General features: G+C 39.2%; 1 protein-coding gene across 1 annotated transcript; it reads right to left on the reverse strand.

Moving 5' to 3' along the window:
* Positions 1-1,555: 1,555 nt before the first annotated feature.
* On the reverse strand, positions 1,556-6,441 carry LOC149819060 (uncharacterized). The gene is made up of 4 exons (XM_089984671.1): positions 4,666-6,441; positions 2,910-2,965; positions 2,174-2,366; positions 1,556-1,967 (listed from the first exon to the last, which is right to left on the reverse strand). The coding sequence occupies exons 1-4, from the start codon at positions 6,439-6,441 to the stop codon at positions 1,614-1,616; spliced, it is 2,379 nt and encodes a 792-aa protein (XP_089840797.1). The 3' UTR covers positions 1,556-1,613.
* Between the last annotated feature and the right edge of the window lie 11,993 nt (positions 6,442-18,434).

Here is an 18,434-nt window from a genome sequence, read left to right on the forward strand (position 1 = left end):
TTCAGATTTATCGCTCCATTGTGACCCTTCATCAAGAAAAACTATTTATCTCTAATTATTATACAAAGATGAAAACTCTATGGGACTAGTTGTCAATACAATTGGCTATCTTTACATGTATTTGCGAAGCTTTCAAATTTCTCTCGAATTTACTTCAATAAGAGAGACTTATAAATTTTTTAATGGGTCTAAATGAATCTAAATCATGGATTCATTGCCAAATATTAATAAAGCCTACAACTTGTTATTGCAAGAAGAAAAACATAAAGAACTTATAATAATGCCAATAGTCGAGAATAATGTGACTGCTATTGTTTATCATGGTGGACGGCAAAATCGATTCTCACCAAACAACCTTCGCTCCAAGAGTAAAGGGCAAAGAGAATGACCAAAATGTGATCATTGTGAAAACTTGAGGCACACTAAGGATCACTGCTATCACATTCACGTGTTTCCAACAAAATTCGTCAGCTTCAATAATCAATGTGTTGGGACCTCAAATGCGAAAAGTTGCCACTTTCAAACCTTTGCAGTGCAAGTTCAATTCGAACCAGCACATTCGACCAATAGCCTTACCTCTTAACTCACCATAGATCAATACAACAAATTCTTATTTCTCATATAAGAAGGTAAAGAACTAATGGTGAACATAACATGTAATCACTTTGCCAACTCAACTCATTGCCTTTTTAGTGTGGATTCTTGATTCTTAAGTTAGCAATCATATATGTTGCTCACTAAATACACTCTCTTTTGTCCAACCTCATTGTTCACAACCCGTTAGACTTTCAAATGGTACACTTTCTTATGTGTCTCATATTGAAAAAGCTATCATTTCTCCAAACATTGCATTAGATCATGTCCTTCGCATACTATCTTTTAAATTCAATTTAATATCCGTTAGTAAGCTTACTGAATCCTTAAATTGTAAGGTTCATTTCTTTTATACTCATTGTGAAATCCTGAACTATTGATCGAAGATGATGATTGATACCTAGAGATGGAGCCACGTCATACTGCTGCAACCTCCACTGACCAAATAAAATCCTTGGCATTGACGATTAAGTTATCAATCATCTCAACGCCATAGGCAAGGCATTTATCTCAACACAATGAATTGATTCTCTCTAACAATTGCCAATGCAATATATGCCCGTTAGCAAAACAAACCCGTTTACCTTTCTTTGAAAGTGACTCACATTCTTCTTTGTTTGATTTAATTCACGTTGATAACTGAGGAGGATACCCCCATTCCTTTCATTACTAGTGCATATTATTTTTTCACTATTGTGAATGATTTTTCACGCGCCACTTTGTTATTTTTGATGTGTTTTAAATCTTGAACTAAGAAATTACTTCAGATATTCATCAATATGATTAAAGTGTAGTTTAACTTACAAGTTAGCATTAGGTCTGATAATGGTTCTGAATTTTTTTCTCATAACATGCACGATTTTCTTTCCACTAATGACATTTTGCAACAATTCAAATTATTTCAACACTCCAATAAAATAGAGTAGTTGAACGCAAACAGACACCTAATGGAAGTTGCAAGAGCCTTAAGATTTCAAACAAACTTATCTATCAATAGGTGAATGTATTCTCACCACAACTTATTTAATAAAGGGATGCCTTGATATATAGTAATCTCTAACATGGGACACACCATCTCTAGCTAGTATACCCTCAATATCCCCCATTATCCTGGCCAACCATATCTCCAAACTCCTCTGTATCTCCTTCATATTGTTCTTGATCGCATCCAATGAACGCCTTGTATTCATCTTCGCCGCCCCTGAGAATTCCTCGCTCAGTCGGTGTGATGACAACTCTGCCTGTATCACACTCAGTTTCTGCCCTGTTTCGGCTGCACGCTGCTGCAGACGAAATGTTTCAAGCAGGAACTCTGTTTGCCTATGTGTTCTGTATTCAGAGTTTATAGTTTGTTCGCATGGATCGTTCACTTGCTGAAATGTGGAAAAGTTTCATCGTCAGTTGATGACAAAATACTGGGAAGTTTTACTGCAGAAACTATGACCCTCTTGTTTTGGTGTGCATCGAAAGAGTTTCGAATAACACTCGTTATCATGATACAAAACTTGGATTGAGCTTGCAGTTTTTCCAATGCATGGGAAATGCCTTAATAAGGGAAGAAAAATATGAATTAACATACCATTCTTCTGCACAGGTCATCAATCTTCCCAGCCAGAGTTTGGTATCTCTTGGCTTGCTTCCTCATCAGCGTGGGAACCTTAGCAAGTTCTCCTTTTCCAATCCGCTCCAGATTCACTAATTCCTGCTCCAGAAATTTCATCTTTGAAGAAACCCCCATAGATTCAGCATCAACTTTCCAAGGAGATTTCCTTCTGAACAGGAAACAGTCGTTATTTTTACATGCTAATGATGACGGTGATCATGAAGAATGATGGAAACAACCATACGGCATTCCAGCTTAATAAAGATCCAGGTTAAACCAGTGTAGATCCTAACACATTTTGTGGTCTGACAACAGGGGCAAGATATAAATGAAGGTTTTATCCTAAGGTAAGGCATGACAAAATAATGTAGCCTTCATCAAAACTCAAAAAATCTACAGCCCATACGTGAAGCATAAAATTATCGGTTATACAATAGAACAAGGGCACCAATCATTTTCTCTGTTATGATTAGTAATGCAAAAGCACAAGTCCCAGTTGAACCATCCATTTAGGAGATCTACTGCCTGAATTGAACGGATTCGAATTCAGTAAGAAGCAGTGAACATGGATCCCCACGCATATATAATGCTATACTAGGGTGTATAGTGATGTTAATACCCTAGGATTTGAGATTACAGGGCCACTACCATCAATATCACTAAAGTAACGATGATCAGTTTTTTTGTTCCGATAGTCAACGCTGATCTTTACCTTGCCACAAGATGTTTCATGTGATGGAGTGCATCAAAGGACTCTGGCTGATCATCCTGCAACAGAGGATACCAATGAGAATAAGAGGATTTGGAGAGAAATTTGCTTGGAATAAGTTTTAAATCTTTGGAGCAACATTTCCTTGGCCACTTCACTGCAGTTTCATGTCATTTCGTTACTATGGTGACAAATATAAGAACAAAACAGTAGTCTGCACAACAATTTTCTTATTTTGTTCTGATTTCAGCATAGAAATTTGTCATCCAGCGAATCCATCTTCAAAATGAACACGGCTTTCCATCTTCAAAATGTTTTATAGGGTGGGTAGTGTATCAAGAAATGTGCATCACTATAAAGTGCAAATCAGGGCTAAGAGTAGGGATTGCTAAGAGAAGACTGACTAACAACTAGAGTAAGAAGCATCATGCAAAGTCTTCGATGAGAAAAAGAAGCATCACAAAGAAGAAGAGGAAGCTTTTTGAAAAGAAAAATGTTAAAGACTCGGCTCGCCATGGAGCTGGAGAGAGCTTTTCCATATTCTTTCCTTATCATGGTGAGGCTAAAAGCTAAGACCAGAGGTGACAGCCCAAAAACAAGATCTTATGGTTGACAAACAATACTCTCTCAAAGAACAACACCCATTGATAAGTGATGCCATTTTCAGCATTTGGCCAACTCCAAGTAGTTCAACGAAAGAACGAGTCACCAATGAACAACGTAAAATAAACCATGTTTTGAGCTTCAGGTCCGGTCCATGTTGGAACTCTTCGGTTCGGCTCGAGTCAATCTTAGCGTACAAAAATGGAGTTTTCATAGGCTCCACCATCTTCGACCCCCGTTTTGCGGGGACGTGTCTAGCCCTCACGTGAAGTTGATTATTTCGGACACGTTTCACGTGATGCAGACGTACCAGTTAGTACATCCAAACTTGTCTTAACTACCACAGATTCACAACCAAACAAAAAACTAAAATTTAAAGGTACATGACATAACAACCAATAAAGTTGTCATTCCGCCTCCTCAAGACGAGAAGCATTGGTGTTTGTTCACATACCCAGTTCTGAAAAATCAACACAAAATCTATACATGACACCAATCCCTTCTGATGACAGTCACAAGAGTCTCGTCAACAATTAGGACTCACGAGTCTAGCCTCTCTTAAGCAATGAAGGACTTTAAGGTTCTGTTCAGAGGGAATTGCATGGAGTTGAGTTGAGAGAAGTACAACTATTCGATTTCAAAAGAAATAGATTTGGGAGGAGTTGTGGATTCCTTTTGTTTGGAAGCATAAACAACTCTTTCAGAATTCAGGCTTTTCCTGATTCTTCACCGGAATCCTTGTGAATCCAATAAATACTGTGAATCCAATTTTTAAGGGACTAGTCGGAATCCTTGTGAATCCAGTAATCGCAAATACTTTCTTTTAAGGGGTGTTCAAATATGCATTTTGAAGGAGTTGGAGCAAAAAATCTAGCTTCCCTCCAACTCCTCACAGACATCAGCCAAATCCTTCAGTGCCTAGTCACATAACTGTCTCCTGTTACATGCCAACTCCGGTGCCCTGCTCCAAACAGAGCTTAAAGGAATTGAACTCATAAAAAGCAAAAAGGAATTAAATTGTTTAAAAACCCGAAAAGTAAGAAAAACTGAAACGTCACATCATCAAAATCTAAAACAGAAGTCTAGAACCTAAAGAATCAGACAAAGGATAACATCAAGAACAAGAAAGAGCAAGAACGAGGAGGAAGAGGCACACCTGCTGCCATGATCTATCCATCAAAGCTTTAGTTGCCGAAGAAGCCGTCCATAAGACTTCCGAAGGGTCGGACCCCCTGCCTCTCCCCGGAAAATCAACTCCCGGCGAATAGACCGGAAACTCCCCACCAAATGCAGTCGCCCGAAAACCTGACTCCTGCACTATCTTATCTTCGCTCTGTGGAGCCCCTGCTCCTGGCGAATAAACTGGAAACTCTGTGGTGGTTTCGGCTGAACTTGAAGTAGGAAACACTGACTCCGGCAGAATTCTCCTTTCTATCGGTGAATTTCGGACCGCGGATTCATGTAAACCACCCGACGTTCTCGGAAACGAGGCCTTGAGTTCCCTGGTGGTTTCCCTGTTTCTTACAGCAAGGAGCTCGGAATCCGGTGGAACCCTCCGCTCTTCGTCTGCAACGATTCCGATCTCCGGCCAACGGTGCTCATTCGGAACCCAAAATTTGCTCCGACTGTTCTTACTCGGATCCGTTACTGCCGACTCTAGGCCTCCGGAAACCCGAACTCTGTTGTTTTGAGGGAGATCGTTTGCAGTCTCTGCATAAACTGAATCAGTGAAACCCAAAGATGCCACCTGAATTCTTCGTTCCTTCTGGAGAAGCTCGATCGAGGGCACATTGGTGGAACCTTCACAAACACCGATCTTTTGGTTCCAGAAGGGATTCCTTGCTCTTACTCCTGCTCCATAGCTTCTCAGGTTCTCCACCGGAAATTGTCCTGCTTTCTCCGGATTCCCTTCCAAAGGCCTAATATTCCCTAAGTTTTGGAAATCTGGCACGTAGTCGCCGTATGCTCGCACATATTCTTGTAGAATCGCCTCCTCTTTCCTGAAATTTAGCCTTGTCCGTTGATCGAGTTCTTCTAAAATCCTACTCTTTCCGGTACCGGAGAGGTCTCCGTCCAATTGTCTTCCCTCACCATCTCCTGCCACGATTCTGCTTCCCTTCCCTAAATTCTGCATCCTCCACGAATCCACGCTTTTCGAATGCTTAAACTTCTCCGATCTCACAAAATGTGATCCTCTTTCACCTATTTCTGCATTCTCTGATGGAATTCTACCTCCTTTATCCAAACTCCGCAACCTCGACGCGTCAAAATCCTTCAAAACCTTGACATTCTCCGTGATCGACAGATCTCCGACATGATTTCCTCCAAATCCCTCTCCCAGAACGCTTCCCGCCTTCTTCTTCGCGTTCCCGTCCTTCCACTCGCACGCCCCGCCTTCCAAGACACTTCCGTCCGCTTCCCTCACGAAATCCACCTCACTGTCCCCCACTTCTGCATCGAGACCGTCTCCTTGCAGCGCCTTCCTCGAGAAGAAGCCGATGAACTCCTCCTTCTCCTCGATCTCCCTCTGCAACCTCTCTGCGAAGAACCGGAGCTCCGCGACCCTCTTCCGGAGCGCGGCCATCTCCTCGGCGGAGTCGTCGATCTCCCGGCGGAGCCGCCTCTCCTCTTGGAGCCAGCCGATGCGGTGGGTGGAGAAAATCTCCACCACCTTGGCGTTGGCCTTGGCGTCCTCGGCCAGCCGGTCCTTCATCTGCCGGAGTTTCTCCTCCGCCTGGTACAGCTTCACGGCGAGCCCCCGGTTCTGCGACTGCAGGGACGGCACGAACGGCAGCTGAGCCCTCGGCAGCAGCCCTATGAACACCGCGAAACTCAGGCCCAAGTAGGATGAGAGACGCGCGCTCCATTCTCCTCCTCCTACTCCTTCCCCTTCTCCTCCTTCAGAGTTTATGGTTTCTGCTCTCTTTTTCATCCCGAGCTGCCGCTGCTTCTTCTTCCTCCTTTGCTGTAATGGCGGTCGGTGAGCCCCTGTGCTTGCCTTCGGATATATGCTGCAAGTTTACGGAACTGCTATCACTTAAATAGCCCCCACTTTTGGGGGAGGTTGGGAGTTTATTGTGGTGGATCGATGGTGGAGTATTCCGGCTCCCCGAATCCATTTTCACCCTTACGGTCCATTGAAAACGGATTGGATCACGTATTTCTGGAACTGGTCTTGCATTCGATCATTATTACGAGAACAGGAACAGTTATTTAGAAATTTATAGGGACAGGAGATGGTATTTTGAAAACCAACGTCCAAAGAGAAAAGGCGCTAGCATTTAATGCAGATCGGGCACAGCGCCCCACGACGACGACGACGTACGTGGCAGATCCACCTGGTTTTTACTTAAGCAGGTGGCCGAAGAAAATGACGAAAAAGCCTGTCTCACTTGTACCGTGTCGTGTGCGTGCTGAAACAGGACCGTAAACTTATTACAAGTAAAGCAGGACCCCTCGTTCCGCCTTATATAAAAGCAAGGATCTGTATACTACGCACTGGACACGACGGGAGGACGTGTTGTTGCACAATTTCCGAGGCAGTGGGGCCCGCCATAACCCTCATGCCTCGAGCTGCTCCGAATAGAAGGACTACGTGTCGATATTTGATTCGATTTTATCTTTTCCGTTGTACGGACCCATGGGGGGGGGCTTCCTTCGATCAACAACCGGTCCACCACGGTGAGACGATTTTGTCGTTTGACCTTTTTGATCCCACGGACCTACGGTGCAGGGCAAGTTCCAGTGGAAGGATTTGGGTCGGACATTTGAGCGGATCCGCATCCGTTTTGTTGGATTCGTTAGTGCAAGGCTCGGTTTTGGTATGCGGCTGTACATCATTCAAACGTGAACCCAAACCAAACCAATCCAATCCAATCCGACCTGATAACATGTGATATACACCTCTCTAGCACAAGAATCCGAGCTTCAATACAAACATGCATGATCCAATTGGGCCGGATTCAGTAATGCCCACGTCCGATCAAATCCGATATGTTTCCAGAACGTCGAGGGCATTGTTTGCTCGGCAGAACTAACTCCCAAGCCTTGGATGCATTCTAACTGCTCCACCCCAATGCTGGTAATTAGGGATGTAAATGGGTCAGATTTGGTTGGGATGTGAGGTTTATTGAACCCAAATTAATTGGACCTTGGCTGATCTGATTCGGTTGTGGATGGAAAAAAGGTAATACCGAATCCAGATCCTGCTATCATGAAATTGTTAATCGGGTAAATATTTATACATTCTCATTGGATTTGGATTCATACTCTCGGATGTAAATCCTTCATGAATCTGGATCTGATTGTTGATCAGATACTTTTTTCTTTATTGAATCTGACTAAACGGATTCAGATTCAGTCAGTTACCAACCCAAATAAGAGGTGTTGACACTTCACATTCCTACTCATAAATTATGTTGGTTGCATCAAAATCTAGGTCTATGGTGATCCAGACCCGGATTTGGATCCACTGCAATCAGGATTAGTTTACTCGTTGTCTCTTATGAATAAATGGCTGAAATACTCTGCTGTCAAGGGGGACGCCTTACATGATGCCCCAAAGCCTGACCAACATTATGAATGATTGGATTGGGATTTGGGTCCCAATTGAGGTATGTGTGTCTAGACCCGGACCCATGGAGACACTAAGTAAACCTTGGCATATAATTCCTTGTTTGTCCTCATCGTCTGGGCGAACAACTGTAGCAATAATAGGGAAGACGATCGTATTTCATGGACCTTAGATTGCCTCGGATCTTAGATTATGGGGCAATCTTTATTCTCTTCAATCAGAGATGTCTCAAACAATATGGGGCTGTGGCAACTATTCAATCAAATGATCACAAAATTCTTGGTTCTAAGAGAAGGAACTGACTAGAAATTCAGGATTTATGAGGTGTCTTAATAATCTGAAATCCCCCATATGCATGATGGGGTCTGATATGGAGCCAACCATGAATCCGGTATTCTAAAGCAGGTACTTACCCCTCCAACTTTCCTTCCAAAGTGCTTTCTTGTCAAAATAGGTACTTACCCCTCCAACTTTCCTTCCAAAGTGTTTTTTTCAATGAAAAATGATTTTCTATAAGGTACATTTGCTTGTCACAGAAAATGCCTGTTTTCTGTGCAAAGTTATAAAAAAAAAACATGTATTTTTCCATGGAGTTCCACGAACCAAACAAATGAGATTCTACAAAGGGGTAAAAATGAATGAATTTGATTCCCAACCACCCTCATTGGAAAATGAATTCACGCATAATATTTCTTCTATTTTCCTTTGCAACCCTATCTTCTCCTTTGTTGCTGAGCAAAATAGAGAAGTTCCCCACCAGCAAAGCAGAACCAAGTTGAAAACCCTCGCTAGGTTTACTCTCAAAACTCTCTATGCATCTTGATTTGAAAATCCACCTAAAACTAAAAGATCGATATATATGTTCATCGTTGAAAACCAAAACACAAACAAAAAGGCAATGCGAAAGCGTATCTAAATCTATTGGTGCTCCGATAAATCTTTAACGGGTATGATCTTACACAACCTGTATATGTTGCCCTATTACTTTCTCTAAACCTTACGAGAGTGACTGATTTCTCTTGATGATAATGGAAAGCCTCAAAGAGAAAGCCACTATATAAGGTTTGGGGATCATAACCTAATTTGAATTTAACTGAGAGTTTGTCTTCAATTCAGCCCATCATAGAGTTGAAGACTGACTAAACAAGTTTTTTCACATAATAAGACTGTATCATATGAGACATCATATGACCCAACCTGATTAGATTACGTAAACTGAGTCTGAACCATAAACAACCTATAACGTGTGATTGCATATATATGTAGGCCCACATGATTTTTTTCAACAATCTCCCACTTGGGCTACATATGTTACTTTATAATCACACATTATATCCTTACGAGCTCAAAAACGATATCTTATCAATTGATATATCTACCAATCTGGTCCATTGATTATGTCAACATAGAACCAAAGCGGTCTTTATTACAAATAACATAATTGGACCTATCAATGATCACGTATATCGACATAACCAAATGACATGAATCAAGTATGTATGTGAAGTATAAAAATTATACGTAATATGATCAAACATGCCTATTTCCAACTAGTCCTTCCTTAAACTTTAGTAAACTTTAGTGAGATCACAATAAATGAATACAAAATGTAACAAAAATATTAGCTTTATTTTGAAGTGGTAAAAAAAACTTTATTATATCATAGAACGTCCAAATATAAAGTCCCACTAAACCAGCATATCATAAAATAATAAAACATCCATTCGAGCAATATACTTGTGAAAGACCTTGGGTGACAAACCTTTGAAAAGCAGATCCACAATCATGGAGTTTGTGCCAATATGTTCTATCGATATCTGACAACTTTGCACTCTTTCTTTAACAACAAGGAACTTATGTCAATATGCTTTGACTTTGATGAACTCTTGTTATGATTGAAATATAGAACTGCTGAATTATTGTCATAAAATAACTTTAGTGGTCTTTCAATATTATCCAAAATCCGCAGTCGTTTAATAAAATTATGTAACCATATTCCATAATTGGATGCCTCATAACAAGCTATGAATTTTGCTGCCATGACACTCCTCTAGGAAATAATTCCCTCGGCCAGCAGAAAAATATAATCTAACTTGGATCTATGATTGTCTTGGCATTCCACAAAGTTAGAATCAGAATACCCAATGATTTTCAACTAATCTTACTTCCTGTATGTGAGTATATAAGCTTTTGTTCTCTGCAAATACCACATAACCCGTTTGGCTGCTTTCCAATGATCCATACCTGGGTTACTAAGATATATGCCTAACATCCCAACAATATACGCTAAATCTAGATGCGTGCACACTTGAGCATACATGAGACCCCCCACAATTGATGCATAGAGAATTGATTTCATATCCTTAATTTCAGTCTGGTGTTTGGGGCACTAAGCAAGACTAAACTTGTCTCCCTTAGCAACATGAGTATCACCTAGTTTACAATCCTAAATGCTAAATCTATCGAGAATCATTTCGATATAGCTCTTTCGCGATAATTCAAGAATACCTCACGAATGGTTTCGATGTATTTGAATCTCTAATACAAAAGAAACGCCACCATGATCTTTCATTTTAAATTTTTTTATCAGAAATCTCTTGGTTTCGTGCAATATGCCTATATCGTTATTGACAAGCAATATGTCATCAACATATAAAACCAAAAAAATATATTTACTCCTACAAAACTTATGGTATATACATTTATCAACCACATTCATCTCAAAACCAAATAAGGGGACAACTTGATGAAATTTATGATACCACTGACGGGAAGTCTGCTAAAGTCTATAGATGAATTTTTTAAATTTGTAAACCACTTTATTAGCATCACTTGAGACAAAATATTCTGGTTGGACCATATATATTGTCTCATTAATGTTACCATTAAGAAATGCAATCTTTACATCCATCTGATGTAGCTCCATATCATTATGAGCCACAAGTGCCATCATAATCCTAAAAGAGTCTTTCGTAGAAATTGAAGAGAAAGTCTTTGTGTAGTCAATGCCTTCCCTTTGAGTCAACCCTTTTGCAACAAACTGAGCCTTATACCTTTTCATATTACGTTTTGAATCTTTTTTGGTTTTAGATATCCATTTACAACCAATGAGTTTTATACCTTCAGGTAATGGGACAAGATCCCATATGTCATTGTCCCTCATAGATTTAATCTTCTCATACATTGCTTCAATCCACTTTTGAGAGTTAGAATTTTGTGTGACTTGATGAAAGTTGATTGGATCATCTTCCTTTAAGCCAGTATCACACTCATGTTCTTTTAAAAGACAATATAATTATCTAAAATTACCCTTCTCTCTCTAGTGGATTTCCTTAATGACACTAGTTCTTGAGTTTGTACTTTAGGAGTAAAATCTCAATTTTGTATAGAGAGATCTAAAACATTGCCTTGATCTAGATTTGTGGGGATGATGTCAGGAATGAAAATTTGAGACACAACTATAGAAAGAGAAAACAACTTTTTTTTAAAAGCAACATTTTTTACTTTATCACTCTTTCCAAACTCAGCACTCTCAAATAAATAAGCATTTCTCGTTTCGAAAAATGACTTTTCACATGGTTGTAAAACTTATAGCAATTGGATATTTCAGAATACCCAACAAAATAGCATCTAACCATTCTAGAATCCACTTTCTTTATCATGTGGTATGTAGGGCCTAGCTTCAACTGGACATCCCCAAATATGAAAATATTTCATACTAGACCTTTTGATTGTCCACAATTCATATGTGGTCTTTGTTACTGCTTTAGAGGGTACCTTTTTCAAAACATAAGCTGCAACCTTTAATGCCTCTTCCAAGAGGGACTCTGGTAAGGTAGAATGAGAAATCATACTCCTTACCATATCCTTAAGGGTCTTGTTTCATCTCTCAGCAACACCATTCATGCTGAAAGTACCTAGCATGGTATACTGATGGACGATCCCACATTCCTCTAAAAATTTGGCAAAGGGCCCTGAACATTGTTCACCTGATCTATCATATCTACTATAGTACTCACCACCATGGTGGATCTGACGACCTTAATTCTTTTGTCAAATTAGTTTTCAACTTCAGCCTTGAAAGATTTGAATACATTTAGGGATTGCGACTTTTTATGAATTAAATATAGGTATCTATAACGAGAATAGTCATTTATGAATGTAATAAAATATTGTTGATCATTCCACAAAGTCGTAGAGAAGAGCATAAATATCTGTATGAATTAGTTCTAAGACGTCTGTTCTCCTTTCGATATCTATTTTTTTTATGTTTGTTTATTTCTCTTTTATGCACTCAACACAAACCTGAAAGTCGGTGAAATCAAGAAAATCAAGAATCTCACTCGATACAAGCCTTTCAATTCTTTGTTTAAAAATATGACCTAAGCGTGTGTGCCATAATAAAGCATAATTCTCATTTGTTGATTTTTGTTTTGTACCACGAGAACTAAATGCACGGTTTTATTATATAAGGCAACAATGTTAAGCAAATAAAGGTTATCAACCATAGATAAATAACCAATCTCAATAAGATTTGAATCAAGAAACAATTTAAATTTATTATTTCTAAATAAACAAGAATAACCATATTTGTCTAAAGTGAAAATAGAAACCAAATTCTGCCTAAAAGACAACACAATAAATGTTTCTTTCAAATCTAAATAATTTTTAGAATTTAAAAGTAACCTAAATGTCCCTTTTGCCTCAACTTGGACTGATTTGCCATCACCCACATAGATAAATCTTTCAGTATCAATTGACAGTCGACAATTTAGGCAACCCTGCATAAACACACTTATGTGAATGGTAGCACTAGAATCCATCCACCAAGTGTGTTCAGGCACCAAAGTTAAATTAACTTTAGAACAAACCAAAGTAAGAAGCACACCTTTCTTTTCACACCAAGCATTATACTTGATACAATCCTTTTTCATGTAACCCCCCCTTGTAAAAGAAACAACTAAACTTTGGGTCTTGATATTTTTTCTGTTTCTTCTGCGATTGAGAGTCAACTGCAGCTTCCTTAGTCATTTTCTTTTTCTTAAACTTGTTCTTAGCAGTCGCTGCCAAATGAACACTATTAGTCTTCTCTTGTTTTATCCTATCATTTTCTTGCACATAGTGTGAAATGAGCTCATTAAGAGTCTATTTTTTCTTTTGGCAGTTATAACTGACCTTAAACTGACTATATTGTGTAGGAAATGATATCAAAACCAAGTACATGAGTAACTTCTCAGACAACTCTAACTTTAGTGCTTTTAGTTTTGAAGCAAGATGAGACATTTTCATAATATACTCCCTAATGTTCTCTTTTCCTTTATGTCTCATTAAGACAAGGCTCGAAAGAAGAGTACTTATCTCAGTTTTTTCATTTTTTGCAAAATGCTTTTCGATTTCTTGAAGGAAACCTTTGGCATTAACCTCTTCGAACATAATGCCCCTGAAGGATTTAAGAATTGCACATTTCATGATCATGAGACTCATGCGATTAGATCGATCCCACCACTCGGAGTTCCTTTTATTCTCAGCGAAACTCCTATTCGTAAGAGCAGGTGGCCGATCCTCTCGTAGTGCAAGATCCAAATCCATATATCCAAGAACGATCATAACATTTTCTTTTTAGTTTTTAAAATTAGAATCACTTAAAACATTGATTGAATTGATATTTGCAGATATCGTAGAAACAAAGGTATTAACTGAATCAAGAACATAACAAGTTCACAATCAACATACATTTTCAAATGCATTAACAAAAATAATATTTAAATTGTGGTAAACCTCATCACAAAATATCCAACACAACATTGACATTTAGTCTTTGAACACAAATGTCAACATATAAGTGATACTCTCAAAATAGTAATCAAACATTAACAATTAGTACTGTCAAACAACGAGCCTTTCTTTAAACCGACTCATTATTCACATGAAAAATCATATAATTGTCTCATATTATATATATATATATATTTAGGTTCAACCAAATAGTAATCTTTCTTTGGGCCAATCACTATTCGCATGAACCACAAACATATAAACATCACAATATTCTAAAATGTGAGGTTACTTTGACAACATATTGATTTAATTCAGAATATCAAAGCCATAATTTAAAAAATACCATGGTTCAAATATATTGATTTATGCACATGAACATAAAAAAAATACAATTATAATATCTAAAGGTAAAAAAATAACCGAAAATCGCCTTCTAAAGTGACCTCACAATGCATGCCAAACAACCTTATAATAAAATTCTTGATTTTTTTTATTATTATTACAAGGCTTGTGCACGGGTCCAGCCAATTAGATTAGTCCGGACTCACCTGTGGGCCCCAAAATTAGTCTGACTCGGATCAAGTCAGACTCAACAACAATAGGTGGCTGGGTGTTAGCCCATGATATTGGCTCAGGTCTGATGAAGCTCGACCGACACTAAAGCATGGTGGCTGAATCGGTCACTGGCCCCACCTGATTCGGTTCAGCCCCCTCAATTGAATGGAGATGAACTGGGTCAACAGGCCAGTAACCCCAAAATGATACTTAGGCTGACTTGTCCCAAGATTGGGGGCCGAACTGGTCCTCAGTACAAACGCCCATAGCAAGTAGAAAGCAGGACCGAACCAACCCGTTTTTGTTGGTTGAAGGCCGAACCATCCTGGACAAAAAAAGGCCGAATCGGCTCGAGTGACTGAACCAGTCTCACGTCAAAACATCCCAGGTAAGATGAATTGGCTTAAGGTCGAATCGGCCATGCGCATACCTGGGTTGCCGAATCGTCCCAGAATGAATGGCCAAATTGGCTTGGGGATGCTGAAGAAGTCGAATCTTGAATCATCCCTGAGCCATTAAGTCAACACAGACCCCTGAAGGTTGAACCAAACGAAGAATCCCACCGGGTAATGGTTGAGCAAAATGTTGATCCTCGTTGGTGAAAAACCAAACCAGACCTTTGCATGTGTCGGTCCTCAAAAGATGACGGTGATAGCAAGAAAATGGCTCCGCTCCCTGGCAAGCCGAATATTTTTGACGATGGTCGAGTTTGATGCCTGATGCCAGCGAAGATCAGTAATGGGTCGGAGAGGCCATCGGACCTAGGTGAGCCGAATCTTTTCGGTGATGGTCGAGTTCAACCCCTGATGCTAGCGAAGATTAGTAACGGGTCAGAGTGGCCGTCAGACCCACTTGCGCCTGGACTGAACAATTGCTTGCCTCGGTCTGTCTGGCGATCTGAGAAGGCGATTGCCTGACCGATGCACTGAGAAGGTGACACCTCATCGGTGATCAAAAGACGGGAAACCCCCTGCTGTCCAAAGATCTGAAGAGGGAAAATCCCCTGTCGTACGCCATCCGACCGGGCAAAGGTAAATTGGAGAAGGGCCGGATGACCCTTTCGTCCGATCACTAGCAACAGAGAAGGGCCCGATGACCCTTCCGGTCTGTGCAATTCAGTATTCCTAAAGAGAAAGGGTCAAATGGCCTTTTCTACCCAACTGGGTTGCCACAAAAATGCCTAGCCACTGATCGCATCGGATCGGCACCGCCACTAAAAGTATTTATGCAATAAAATTATATTTTCTACAATTCAACAAGAACATGTGCTCTGATACCAATTGTTGGATTTGAAAATCCATCAAAAACTAAATGATCGATATACATATTTGTGCGAAATCGTTGAAAACCAAAACACAAACAAAATCTTAATGTGAAAGTGTACCAGAATCCATCGGTGCTCTGGTAGATCTTTAACGAGCATGATTTTCTAGAATCTGTATATGTGACCTTATTTATTTCTTTAAACCTTATGAGAGAGACTGATTTCTCTTGATGATAATGGGGAGGCTTAAAGAAAATGCCACTATATAAGGTTTGAGGACCATAACCTAATTTGAATCCAAATGAGAGTCTGTTTCCAATTCAACCCATCATAGAGTTGGAGACTGAAAGAATAGGTCTCTTCACATAATAAGACCATATCATATGAGACATCATATGACTCAACCTGATCATATCACGTAAGTTGGGCCTGAACCATAGACTGCCTATAACGTGTGATTGCATATATATGTAGGCCCTTACAATTTTTTCCAACAGTCTCACCTCTCCTCTGAAATTTGTTAAAAGAGTTGTAATGGGTGAGATATCTCAAGAACTACCAGTTGAAGGGGTTCACCTACCATAGATGACACAAGTTGATGCCAATGCACGAGAGATTGATGCAAATCATATGAAGCAGGAGGAATGGCACACAAATAGTGAGATCAATGCAACTCTGATACCATGTTAAATTGATTTCACACACTCACATGCACATAGAAATATCATGTTTAACGTGGTTCGACCAATGTGGTCTACGTCCATAAATAGTCTCTTTATCTCCTCTCTATACGCCCAACATATATGAGAGGTTCCCTTTAAATAAAGTATTATTTACAAGGATTTGGGAGACTGAGTCTCCTTAATGAGTTAAAATCATGCTCATCTTGAAACCTTTTAGCATAGGGCATCCCATCCTTGGGAGGAGCTTCTTCAAGTAAGAGTCTATCATTCTTGGTCTCATTAGGATTGCCTTCTTCAGGTAGGAGTCTATCCACCCTAACTTTGTCTCTATTAGCTACCTCACAAAGTCCATTAGTTTTGAGAGTCTTGTCTTCTTGGGAGTCTTGAGTAGTTGGATTCACTGTCACCCTAAGTCATTGAATCTATTTGAATATGATGTAAATCTATTTGGATCTGACATGGATCCATATTCACCTTAACAATAAATATTCTGAAATTACAGAATAAGGTTTTTCTCTAATAGTTTTTCTAACATAAACGTTGATGCCTTTATATGGATGGGAAGGTCACATAACAAAACCTTGTCTCTACTTTGATTCTTTGATTGTGAATTTGGGTTCTTCTGTTTTTGTTGTTTGGTTGATTTGAAAAGGTGTTGACTTCATGAATATTTGATTGTTGGGCTTCTTAGTCTTGAAAAGAGAAAATGGTTCTAGGGCTTTATTGGTTCTCAATGAGACCCTCATGGACATTTATATTGGGTTTTCTTTCTTGATGAAACATTGTTAGTTGATTATGGTTTCTAAACTTGACATTCTTACATCTTTGATGTTTGATGCTTGATGGCTGTTATTTATAATTTTTACCAAAATTGATGCCCTTAACAATAGAAAATAATGATCACTCAAATATTATTAGTAGTTCACAAACATATACATCTTGAATTAACAAGTAGATGGTTGGGTTGCTCTACCTCTCAAACTGTCAGGCACAAATTCCAAATATTCTATGAAAATTTGAATATCTAGAATAAAATGATATGATACAAGACAAAGCTGCACACAAAATATAAATACTCTGTAGCAATATGAAAATCTTGGGTGTACTTGATATGAACTTTAGCCAAAGCTATTACAAATTTTTAAATCAAGATATGCTATAAGTTAGCTTTTGTTAATTAATTGGGCATCCAATGACGATACTGTATGTGAATATTCAATTTCATCTACAGAGTCTACATAAATGGTGATTAGTTATGATTTGATTGAGATATAGTCGTCCACAACATGCATCTAAGATGATGATCTATGTTGATGATTTGCAGAGCTTATAAAACTATATTGAAAAGGATATCATGTCCTATTCATAGTTCAACATAGATGAAATAACAAGGGATCCAACAATAATCAAATCCATGTCTATGTGAGTTGAATTTGGATATTTAAAGATTCAACTTTGAGTCTCAACTTTTCTATGGTGCAGTTGTAAAAACTAAAAAGTTCATCCATGCAACTTTTCCTCTCCAAGGAACAAACATGGTATTTAAATTATTGTTGAAAGCAAATGAAAGAAACCAAAATCCTTGAAGATATGCTTTATTTGACAAGCAATCGGGCCCTTAGGAGGAGTTTGTGTCACAGAAGAAAGGTCCATGGTACAATTTATCGTGGAGCTATCTTCTGCGGAAGATGAGTCTGGCCCTCACCACCCAACACGCATGGGAACCGTTACCGTAGAAATGAGGGGTCTAACAGTGAATTTTTGGGGTCCTTTTTTCTCTAGGAAAGGGACCCCCGTGTTTGTGTTTCCACGGTGCCCCCCCCCCCGAAAATGCATTAAAACTTTTGCATTTCTGTAGAAAGCCCAACTTTCCATGGCATGAAAAGGTGCCCTTAAGCAATATGAACTTTCTGAACTAGGATAATTTATACATGATTCATCAGCTAATGCATCGGTGTACTGAGATGAGGATCATGTGTTGTAATGACCCGAACCAGGGCCTCTCGAGCTTGAGTTCATGGACGTTAATTTTCAGAGAAAAATTACCAAAACAACCTTGAAAACCATGCTAC

Source organism: Nuphar pumila, chromosome 13 (genome assembly GCF_984573655.1).
Source record: "Nuphar pumila chromosome 13, dmNupPumi1.hap1.1, whole genome shotgun sequence".
Lineage (NCBI taxonomy): Eukaryota > Viridiplantae > Streptophyta > Magnoliopsida > Nymphaeales > Nymphaeaceae > Nuphar > Nuphar pumila.

Excerpts from the sequence above, each read along its gene's own strand:
- LOC149819060 (XM_089984671.1), bottom strand. The coding sequence starts at position 6,441 with ATGAAAAAGAGAGCAGAAACCATAAACTCTGAAGGAGGAGAAGGGGAA. Across the intron at positions 2,966-4,665 it reads TGGATAGATCATGGCAGCAG|GATGATCAGCCAGAGTCCTT; the intron begins GTGTGCCTCTTC and ends CCTCTGTTGCAG. Across the intron at positions 1,968-2,173 it reads ATGACCTGTGCAGAAGAATG|CAAGTGAACGATCCATGCGA; the intron begins GTATGTTAATTC and ends TCCACATTTCAG.